Raw genomic sequence first — 12,136 nt, 5'->3', positions numbered from 1 at the left:
ACTTTTTTCTACAAATAAAGTGACCAGTTTGGAATACGGCGGTGCTGTTTTTTCCTCAATCTTACATATTAAAGCATGCTGCTGCAGGTTGAAAATTTGCAAGGCAAGGGCTAAAGTGCACAAGAACAAGACATAATATAAGACAGGAGTCAGTGTCAGTACTGTAAGCTGTAATATGTCATAAAGTCTAGCAATGTCTCCATTATACTATACCTGTCATTTAAGGTGACTTTTCAGAATAAGCCGATATGTGTGTGGACATGAGGAAGGTGGAATGTGGAACTTTATCTGGCCTTTATATGACTTGGATCCTGCACTAAATGGTTGTCTCCTCTGCAGGCTATAATTTTCAGTTGTCCCTGATCTAGTAGGTGTAGACTAGCTCTGATAATGTCTTCCACTGACTGCACAAGCAGAAAACAGGAGATTCTACTCCCTAACTCTCTCTCCCAAGCAGTTAGAAGCAGCAATAGTACCATACAGGACATTATAAGATTATAGAAGTGCATTAGAAGTACTGAACAACACAGATTTGAATATAGCACTTGGGGTGAGATAGAGGACTTATTAGAGGCTACTTTCACTGTGACATGGAGATCCGGCCGGGGGAGAATGCCAGTAATCGGCCGGACACACAGCGCAGAACGCAGCAGTTTGTTTCTGGACGATTCTCTACATTCTTGGCGGGATCGCCACCGGCCCCCATTATACTTAACAGGGCTGGCGGGCATTCAGGCAGGCTCTGCTGGAACAGCCTGCTGGGATGCATGCCGCAGGTGTGAAAGTGGCCCAAAACACAACATATCTGGGGCATCTTTCCTCAGAATTATGCACGGTGTAATTTCTACTACAAATGTATGAATAAATAGACAAGTGGATGTTACCAGTGTCCAATCAGTACTGACAATAGCAGACTGTAGGGACACACCCATTTAACCAGGGGAATGGAAACTCCCAGGTGTCCATTTATTCATACATTTGTAGAAATAGGTGAACAGCACAATAAAGGGTAAGGGCCTTTTTACAACAGTTTGGCTGACAGGGCCAAGCCTGATGAGGTTTTCACTGCCTGGCCCTGTCACAGTGGAGAGGGTGCGGCAGTTGCAGAGAGAGCAGAGCCTCTAGGTGTAATGGCAACACCCCCATTGCTCCTAGAGGCTTATTTGCATATAGTAAAACATTTTTCTCAGCAATGTGGGTACATATGAACATGGGACCAACACAGATGTCTTCAGCTGCCAAGCGCACATGTAACAGGTCAGCCAATGTCATAGGGACAAATCTGCTGACAGATGACCTTTGTGTTAAAACTACGAGTGGATTCTATCTAACCCTTGCTCTCCTTTTATGAGCCGCTCCTGATTTTGGCTTCAGAAACGCCATCAGGAAACCTGGACATGCAGCCGTACCCTTAGGCCTGGGCTGAACTGCGACTTTTTGCAGCCCAACTAATTGATTTTAACTATTTAACTACAGCTGCAGTCCACAATACTGCATACAACTGAATGCATTCATGTGGGCGGTGGCTGTAGTTCAATAGTTAAAGGAGTTGTATCACTTCAGCAAATAGCATTCATCATGTAGAGAAAGTTAATGGATTCATTTTTTCATCGCATTTCCTTGGTCGTGATTGCACACTACAGTAAAAAGCTCTAGCTTTTGTGCAGCTCCCATAGAGGTCGGTGCTTTTTCCTATGGTGTGCAAGCACGACCACCACTGAGATTGCAGGGTGGTCATAACCAAGGAAACGAGCAGTGCATAATGTGATGGAAAAATGAATCCAGCCAGCAAAGAAAGCAATATGGATAATAACAATACAGTAGGAAGTGTCTTGTATTAACTGCCTCTACATAATAAATGCCATTTGCTGAAGTGAGACATCCCCCTTTAAAATCAATAAGTCGCGCTACAAGACGACGCAGTGTAGCCCTAGCCTTACACACACAATGCTATCAGTCACGGATAATAGCTGAATGGGCTGTCGTGAGCTCAGGAACAGCAGAGATATGTTAATAAAATTACAAGCTTTAAGCTTGAAGCAATACATTTTAAATAATTCAAGATAATACAAGAAACAAAATACAACTAGAAAACAGAATGAATCATAATGTAGAATACGGGCGGGTTTACACTGCACCATGTTATAGCCAATTGTCGGGAAGGAAGCGTTCCTAACTGACAGTCGGCTGCTCGCTCAGTGAAGGTGACCGCGCATTTACATGCAGCGATCTGCTTCACAGTATGAGGACGAGGGATCGCTATTGTGATCGCTCATCCCCCTACAGAATCATTGTTTCTGGGCAGCAGATCACTGTTTAGACAGAATGGTCTGCTGCCCAGAAATGATGATTGGTGTTGCCTGCACGAACGACAGGATCACCTGATGAACGAATGTTTAGCTCATCCATCGGGTGATCGGCAGCACATTTAGATGGGCAGGTTTCAGGAACGAGCGTTTGCATGAATGGTTGTCCCCGATAATCTGTTGATAATTGGGCAGTCTAACGCCACCTTTAGACATGATGATCCTGGTTCTAATCCTAGCATAAAGGCTTCACAATAAGATAGCATTACTGTATACACCAGGAAATAAAAGCACACTGTAAACCCTGCTCTGAATAAGACTGCTTATCTCATCATAAAAACTAATCCTGTGAACTCTGTGCTTTATTCCATTAAAGTTTCATAGCCAGTAAAGACACAAACACAATTGTACTTCAGGACCACACCTGAATACCATGACCAAGCAGTCTTTCCTGCTCAAGGCCACCGCAGGCGTCCTCTGGTTGTAAGAAATCTAATACAATGCTGATATGGATGAAACTAGCTGGATGCTGGACACTTACAAGGAATCTAATTATCCGGCACGGGACAGTCCAAAGCTGCTGGTCCTGGGATTTAGCACTCTACGACATTACTACCACAGCTCTGCTACATGCAAACTGAACCTTTCCTCTGGTAGAGAACATTACACTTCCAGAGCTCAAGGCAGCCAGTAACATAGCAGGGCATCTGAATGTAGTACGAGTCTACACCGCTACAATTTATTTCCACATTTCATCACATATGACATTTTCATCCTCTTACATATAGAACTGCCTCCCTATTGCTTCATGTAAATGATACAGACACAGGTAGTACTGCCTCCCTATCGCTTCATGTAAATGATAGACACAGATAGTACTGCCTCCCTATTGCTTCATGTAAAAGATAGACACAGATAGTACTGCCTCCTTATCGCTTCATGTAAATGATACAGACACAGGTAGTACTGCCTCCCTATCGCTTCATGTAAATGATAGACACAGATAGTACTGCCTCCCTATTGCTTCATGTAAAAGATAGACACAGATAGTACTGCCTCCTTATCGCTTCATGTAAATGATACAGACACAGATAGTACTGCCTCCCTGAAAAGGATATTGGTACAGATAGTACTGCCTCCCTGAAAAGGATATTGGTACAGATTGTACTGCCTCCCTGAAAAGTATATTGGTACAGATAGTACTGCCTCCCAGTATATGATATTGGTACAGATAGTACTGCCTCCCAGTATATGATATTGGTACAGATAGTACTGCCTCCCAGTATATGATATTGGTACAGATAGTACTGCCTCCCAGTATATGATATTGGTACAGATAGTACTGCCTCCCAGTATATGATATTGGTACAGATAGTACTGCCTCCCAGTATATGATATTGGTACAGATAGTACTGCCTCCCTATCTCTAACCTGTAAATGGCAAACACAAATAGTACTGCCTCCCTGTATGTGAGCTTGTACAAGCCAAACTACAGCCACCATCGCTAGGCAGTACCGTTTCAGGGTTCTTGACCCTCACCTGCACATAGCAGGGTATCGGCCAGCTCTTGTCAAAGTGTTTCATCGGGACTAAATATCAGATTGGTGGGGGGTTTGACTCTTGGCACCTGTCCACTGGTCTACATGGTTACTGTTCGCATTCAGCCGAATGTGAGCAGCACTGCAGTAACAGCCCCAGCCACTACACAGCGGGCAGAGTCCTGTGGTCCTGGTGCCTGTTTCCGAGTTGGAGCTTCTGCAAACAGCTGATCAGTTGGTTGCTGGGAGTCAGCCAGGTATCGATGGGTCATCAATACTTCAGTCACAGAGAACACCCCAAAAAGAGACAGCCTTAGCCCCTCCCCCGAGCTGTGCTTAAAGAATCTCATTCAGTCAGCATCTCTGTACTGATGAGCAGCAAAAACCCTTGAACGCTGGTTTGGCTGATATGAGCATATGTCTGATGCATGCATACTTTTTCCTATGGACCACTGCCTAAAATAAGTCCCCATATACTACTGTCTTCGGTAAGAACCAGTAATCTTTCTTCCCATGCACAGCCTTCAGTTTTAAGTGGATTTTAACACAAATAAGTGTTTTTATATCAACTGAAAGAATTATGGGGGTGCAAGTGCTGGTAGGCCTTATTCACATGACATTTTCCAGCCAATAGCAGTCTATTGTTGTATTCACACGTCCTATTTCGCAGCACCCATACAAGTCAAGGTGGACGTTTTTATTTGCCATTTTTTTCAGAAAGGCATCAGTGAAAATTAGACTGTTTTTCCATTTTTGAAGTTTTTCTTCACGTTGCGTAAGCCTAAGGGTCCATTCACACATCAGTGTGTGTTTTACGGATCCACAAAACACGGACACTGGCAATGTGCGTTCCGCATTTTGCGGACCCCACATCGCCGGCACTTAATAGAAAATGCCTAATCTTGTCCGCAATTGAGGACAAGAATAGGAAATGTTCTATTTTTTTGGGGGGGAACGGAATTGCGGACCTGAAAGTGCGGGTCCGCATTTCCAGATCAGTGTGGCCCCATAGAAATGAATGGGTTCGCAATTCCGTTCCGCAAAATGCGGAACAGAATTACGGACGTGAGAATGAACCCTAACGAGAAGTTTGCCTTCGTTTTTCTAGGAGCTTTACAATAAATCAAACAAATAAAGCAATAGAAATAAAGCGAACTATGAGCCAGGATGCCAAGTTAACTCTTTGAACTAGCATTAGTCTGGGCGCCTGCATTAGTAATGAACAAACATCTTACAGAACTACAGAAATTGCATGATGTTCGGAAAGGAGGTCAAAGTCTGGCCTCTAGTGGATAAGGTAGATCTTCAATGAATGTTCATGTAGAACAGAATTATTTACATAAAAAACACTAAGTATCAATTAGAAAAAAGGTGACTTACAATTGAATCAGCGTCAGCATTCTCCCTGTAGACAAGAGAACATACGGGTTATTACAGAATCTGGGGGCTTGATGGCTGTATGATGCATGACCATTTCTCCCCAGCACCTACCATACACCAGTGTGCAGCTCTGCACCGGGCATAAAGCAGGCTGGAGAATAAAAGGTGACCCACATTGGAGAAAACTGTCGGGATGAAATGTCATTTGGCTGACAGCCACCTGTCCCGATCCTCCCATACAGTACTAGTAAAGTGGATGAGATTTAAAGAAATATCATCCACACACGGAGAGATAGATCCATAGCATAAATTAACCTGCGGTGCAGATCTGAAATCTGCAACATGTCAATTTATGCTGCAGTTCTCCACCACGGATTTCATCCTTTGCAGCCATATCTGCAGTGGATTTCCCACTGCAATTTATATCCTGTGTGGACTTGGCCTAAAGGCTGTGGCCACCATGAAAAAAAAACACAAAAAAACTAAATTTTTTACACTTTTTAGCAACAAGCATCAGCTAAAAAAAAAATGCAATAATTTCAGTCTGCAGTCTTCATTCATACTCAGAACATATGCCGTTTGCTCCTAGTTTTCAACTCCCAGTAATACACATTGGATGTCAGGTCTGTGTGTCCAAGACAATGCTGTCTTCCTACATATATAAGCACTGCTTCATCCATATACTGTTTCCCCCTTCTGCAGCCCAGGAGAGATCTTTGCTCCCTTGTGCTGACAGAAACTGATGGAGTTTGTGATCCCCCCTCCACTGTCTGCTAGAGATCCTCGTCTCTCTCCGTATACTCAAACGCAGCCTGTATGATCCCCCATGCACACTACAGTGTATCTGCGTTCCTCTCTATCGATACCGAACACCTTGTGTGACCTGTCTTCCTTTTATGCTCCCTGCTGAAAACACTGATATGCTGTTTGTATTCTTCTCCCACCCCCTGTTACATCTAACAAGAAAAAGAGGGAAGGGGGAGCAGAGAGCACCAACACAGCCATAGATCTATGTCCGAAACTACAGCACAGCCAGCTATGTGAAGGAGAATCTCAGACTCTACAACAGCAAACTGGTAGGACATTTTGTAATGAAGACTTGTCAATTTTGCATTTAGACAGCGAATATACAAAAAGAAAAATTTAAAAAACACAGCACTTTATCAAGGTGCAGATTACATCTTCCCAATCTGCTATCCTACAATGTCCAGGATGAGATAACCCAAAGCAACTGGGGGTGACCACTGAATAGAACTGAAGCAGCAAGAGGAGCTTCAGGTAGGTGATAATTACTGCTATAGAGTTTAAAAAAAAAAAATCTGAAAAGGGGAGAGTAAGATCATATTTGAGTGAAGCAGCCATTTTTTTCTACAGTTGACTTACAAAATATGCTCAAGTAATAAGACCAACCAGGTGAATACTTACACAGACTCGGCATCTTCCTTCTTCCTCATCTTAGTTGGAAGACCAAAAGTCTTTCTCTTCTTCTGCTTTACCCCTGAAATGTATTGTAATTAAAAAAGAGGACATACACAAGTGGACAAAATAGTTGGTACCTTTCTGTTAAAGAAAGAAAAACGGTCAGTGAGATAACTTGAAACTGACAAAAGTCATAATAAAAATGTACTGAAAATCAGCTAATGAAAATCAGACATTGCTTTTGAATTGTGGTTCAACTGAATAATTTATAAAACAAACTAATGACACTGGCCTGGACAAAAATGATGGTACCCCTAAAAACGACTGTAAATAATTTCACCCTAGGGACATGTTAAACTAAGGTGTGGCCTGTAATTAGGTGTCTTCAAACTTGTGATCAGTCAGTCTGCTTATTAAGGCTGGGTTCACACCTGAGCGTTGCGCAAACGCGCGTTTTACGCGCGTTTTTGTCGCGCATTTTTATGCGCGTTTTTTGTAATAGTAAACGCGCGTTTGACGCGCGTTTGTGTGATTGACTACAGTGTCCTATGGCCACAAACGCGCGTCAAAACGCCCCAAAGTCGCGCATGTACTTTTTTGAGCGTCGGGCGTTTTACAGCGCGATCGTACGCGCTGTAAAACGCCCAGGTGTGAACCATTCCCATAGGGAATCATTGGTTTCTCCTTGTTGAGCGTTTTACAGCGCGTAGGAACGCGCTGTAAAACGCTCAGGTCTGAACCCAGGGTTAAAGGGTGAAAAGTAGTCACTGTGCTGTTTGGTCATGGGTGTACCACACTGAACATGGACCAAAGAAAGCTAAGGAGAGAGTTGTCTCAGGAGATTAGAACGAAATATAGACAAACATGTTAAAGATAAGACCATCTCCAAACAGCTGGATGTTCCTCTTACTACAGCTGCACATAATATTCAGAAGTTTAATGTCTACAGGACTGTGGCCAGCCTCCCTGCACATGGCCGCAAGAGGAAAATTGATGACAAATTGAAGAGACTGATAATACGAATGGTAACCAAAGAGCCTAGAACAACTTCCAAAGAGATAAGAGGTGAACTCCAAGGTCAAGGTACATCAGTGTCAGATCACACCATCCGCTGCTGTCTTAGCCAAAGTGAACTTGATGGAAGACGACAGATGAGGAAACCATTGTTGAAAGCAAATCATAAAAAGGTTTTGCGGCTACTTTGCTGTATTTGGCACAGGGCATCTTGAATCTGTGCAGCGTTCAATGAAATCTGAAGACTATGAAGAAATTCTGGAACGAAATGTGCTACCCAGTGTCAGAACGCTTAGTCTCAGTCGCTGGTCACAGGTCCTCCAATGACCCAAAACAGACAGGTACAAAAACATCCAAGAACAGCTAAGAGCAATGCACTGAACTATTCTGAAGTGGCCTATGAGCCTGATCTAAATCCTATTGAACATCTGTGGAAGGAGCTGAAACATGCAGCCTGGAGAAGGCATCCTTCAAACCCGTGACCGCTGGAGCAGTTTGCTCACAAGGAGTGGGCCAAAATACCTGTGGACAGACACCAGTCTCATTGAGAAGTACAGAAATCATTTGATTGCCTCAAAAGGTTGTGCAAAAAATATTTAGTTAAGAGTAGCATTATTTTTGTACAGGCCAGTTTCATTAGTTTGTTCTAGAAATTATTCCGTTGAATCACAATTTAAAAGCAATGTCTTATTTCCATTTGTTGACTGTCAGTACATTTTATTACTTTTGTCAATTTCAAGTTATTTCAGTGACCATTGTGGGTTTTTCTTTCTTTGACGGAAGAATTTTGTCCATGTGTGTATTCCAGGTGTGTCAATGCTTTATAGTAGAACTCACCTTCCACAGCAACAGCAGCGTTGCACTCCTCAAATTCAATGGGACCTACACAAAAATCACAAAATTCTTCTAATAAATCAAGTTTCTGTACAGCTAATATATATATATCTATATTAAAAGATCAAAAATGTTCAAATCAGAATTCCAAGTAAAACGACATCAATTTGCATGCATCAACCCCATTGTTTTATCTCTATCCTCGGCTGTCCTTCCCAACAGCCCTGATATTTCATTGCAAGTACTGCACATTATTCTGAGATGCAAGGGAGATGCAGCCAAGCTACATGAGGTGTGTGACGTTTTATCATTAAAATATTTTCATCCAGACGTTTTTAATCACAGTTTATGTTCTTCATTTTCATGGTGATTAAGACACAATCCACGTGCCTTCATCGCCCCCTAGTGCATATAAGCTTGTAAGACATGACGACTAGTTTGTCACTCCTAAGTATGAGAGATTTACTGTATAACCAGAGGCTTATTATTCCACAATGTGTACTGCCTATTCAGAATGTGAAGCCGTATAAAAAATGTCACAACTTGGTACACAAAGACAAAGTTAAAGGGGTTTTCTGACTTTTTTATACTGATGAACTATCAACTGGATAAGTCATCAGTATTTGATCGGTGGTGTCCAAAACCCGGGACCACGCCGATCAGTGGCTTTTTCGCAGCTTACCCTAGGGCCAGTGATGTCACATTTACTGATCACATGGCCTAGGCGCAACTCAGTCCCATTCAAGTGGGAGCTGATCGGTGCCAGGAGTCAGACCTCCACCAATCTGATACTGATGACCGCTCCTGAGGATAGGTCAATATAGGAAACCAGACAAACCCTTTTAATCCCTGATGGACCTGTGAAGAAAAGCACACTTACCTGCTCCTCATTGTTCTCTTCTGGCACTATGGGTCCAACCACATGCAAACTTACATCATGGATGGGGTCGCATGCAGTCCTGCAGCCAATGAATTGACCTCAGCAGTGGTGTGTCCCCAAGCAGTAACATGATGCTCGCAGACAATTCGCCGATGTGGCCTCTCATTGGCTCCACAGGCATACGTGACCCCGTACTTGCCCAAAGTTTACAGGCGGGGACCGAAGCATAGTGTAGACAGTGGTGGACCCATGGAGCCAAAATAAAGTTCGGCGAAAAGCAAAAGGGGGGAATTAAAAATAGTCAATCCTGGAATACCCCTTTAAGTCTAGTCCATACCATCATTGCATATGTGGCCGAATTATTCACTAAAGTAATCCGACCGCATAGAGCAATATTAGCATGGACGATCTATAACATAAGTCACATGGCTTTATAAACTTCCAGAAAATAAGGTGCCACTATGCACTAACTGGACAGGACAGCTGGTACAAAAAGCGCAGGAGCCATGTGCACTCATGTTACAATCTTCTGTGGGTGAAATAATATTTGCTTGCACTTAGCAGTGAGAATTTCACTCCTTAGTACATACAAAGCCTGCAGTACGGCCGAGCAGCCACCGTAAAAGAAAGGTAGGTAGTTTCAGTATGTTCATTCCGGTCAGGAAAATGAAACACTATTTTCTAACAAGATTAAGCACGGAGAGATTGAGAGGCTCTTTTCACATCTCCTGCATGCGCTTCCCATGCCACAGTGAGTGGCAAGGCTTTGCGTGCCTGGCATGGTGCCAGTTGACAGCCCAGCTGGATATCAGTGCACATCGTGACCCCCCTCCTGCAGCGTGTCACTTCGGGATCGTTTCCGCAGTAGAAAGTTTATTCAACCTCTCTCTGGAAATTCAGTGGACCGGCCATCATTCTGCTATTTAATCAGAGGGGGACATTTTATTTTTCTGACAGCACTAAAGCCAGAGAGCAATTCCTAATGAACAGCTTGATACAAGTGGAATTTCTAATGTTTTAGCCTCAATTAATTCTGCTGTCAAAACAAATGACTGCTCTTAGCTGTGCGATGTTAAAGCTGGGTCAGGAAAGGTCGGGGCTGGGAGTACACAATCAAGCTATTTTTCAGGATTTTTATACAAGCGTTCCAGATCAAGTGCGAGGACGGATTATTAATGCCGTACAGACAAATCGTACACCTGCATTCCCATGTTATCTGCTAGGGAGCTGCGTGCGCTCACTAAGGACTGAGCAAACGAGACACGCACACCCTAAGGCCTCTTTCACACGGGTGCAATGCGCGATGTGAACGAATTGCACCCGCACTGAATCTGGAAACATTCATTTCTATGGGGCTGTGCACACGAGCAGTGATTTTCACGCATCACTTATGCGTTGCTCTATATTGTGCGTTGCGGTGCGATAATCCACGCAACGCAAGCCCCATAGAAGTGAATGGGGCTGCGTGAAAATCGCAAGAATCCGCAAGCAAGTGCGGATGCAGTGCGATTTTCACGCACGGTTGCTAGGAGACGATGGGATGGAGACCCGATCATTATTATTTTCCCTTATAACATGGTTATAAGGGAAAATAATAGCATTCTGAATACAGAGTGTATAGTACAATAGCGCTGGAGGGGTTAAAAAAATATATAAAATTTAACTCACCTTAGCTCACGTAGCCGGCATCTCCTTCTGTCTAGATCTTAGCTGTCTGCAGCAACAGGACCTGTGGTGACGTCACTCCGGTCATCACATGGTCCAATCACATGATCCATCACCATGGTAAAAGATCAAGTTGATGGATCAAGTTGATGGATCAAGTTGATGGATCAAGTGATGACCGGAGTGACGTCACCACAGGTCCTGTTGCTGCAGACAGCTAAGATCAAGACAGAAGGAGATGCCGGCTACGCGAGCAAGTGGATTAAGGAGAGTTAAATAATTATTATTTTTTTTAACCCCTCCAGCGCTATTTTAGTATGCATTCTGTATTCAGAATGCTATTATTTTCCCTTATAACCATGTTATAAGGGAAAATAATACAATCTTCAGAACATCAATCCCAAGCCCGAACTTCTGTGAAGAAGTTCGGGTACCAAACATGCGCGATTTTTCTCACGCGCGTGCAAAACGCATTACAATGTTTTGAACTCTCGCGGAAAAATCGCGCGTGTTCCCGCAACGCACCCGCACATTTTCCCGCAACGGCCGTGTGAAAGAGGCCTAAGGCCTCTTTCACACGGACGTCCCAGATTTGCTCCGGACGCGTCGCATGTGCATTGCAGGAAACCCGTGCAATTGCGCACATAATTTTAGTCACTTTTAACTGCGATTGCGTTGTTCAGTTTTTATCGCGCGGGTGCAATGCGTTTTGCACGCGCGTGATTAAGAACTGCGACCACTTAGTGGCCTCTGCAGTTGTATGTCAGAAAAGCAAACGCATTCATCGGGTGAAAGCATTGTTGATGTGAACACCTAAATCATTGTGGGAAGATCGTTCTGTGTGGACAGTGATCTGCATGGGACAAGTGATTGCAGTAGCGATCGCTCTTCCCCGTACAGTGGAGACGATTGCTGAATGTAAATATATCTGGAATAGGAAAAGGCTGGACAAGGATGGATGGACTAGATTCGAGAGGTACTGTACATCAATACAGGTAGTGCAGTAATAAACTTTCTAAAGCTCTTGCAAAACATTTTCATAAGTATAAAAAACTTGCTGCTGCTTCAAACTTTCTTTCAATGGAGTTTATAGGATGGT

At 43.4% G+C, this 12,136-nt stretch overlaps 1 protein-coding gene across 1 annotated transcript in view; it reads right to left on the bottom strand.

Moving 5' to 3' along the window:
- FCHO2 (FCH and mu domain containing endocytic adaptor 2) overlaps positions 1 to 12,136 on the bottom strand; it is a 147,496-nt gene that overhangs the window by 53,478 nt on the left and 81,882 nt on the right. The window contains exons 9-11 of the mRNA XM_044276050.1: positions 8,496 to 8,540; positions 6,651 to 6,723; positions 5,226 to 5,250 (exon numbers count right to left, since the gene is read on the bottom strand). Of these exons, the coding sequence (XP_044131985.1) occupies positions 5,226 to 5,250; positions 6,651 to 6,723; positions 8,496 to 8,540 (143 nt within the window). The remainder of the gene's footprint in view (positions 1 to 5,225; positions 5,251 to 6,650; positions 6,724 to 8,495; positions 8,541 to 12,136) is intronic.

The sequence above is a fragment of the Bufo gargarizans genome, chromosome 1 (genome assembly GCF_014858855.1).
Source record: "Bufo gargarizans isolate SCDJY-AF-19 chromosome 1, ASM1485885v1, whole genome shotgun sequence".
Classification (NCBI taxonomy): Eukaryota; Metazoa; Chordata; class Amphibia; order Anura; family Bufonidae; genus Bufo; species Bufo gargarizans.
The sequence above is the reverse complement of the archived record's forward strand: the minus strand, read 5'-3'. Positions and strand labels throughout refer to the sequence as shown.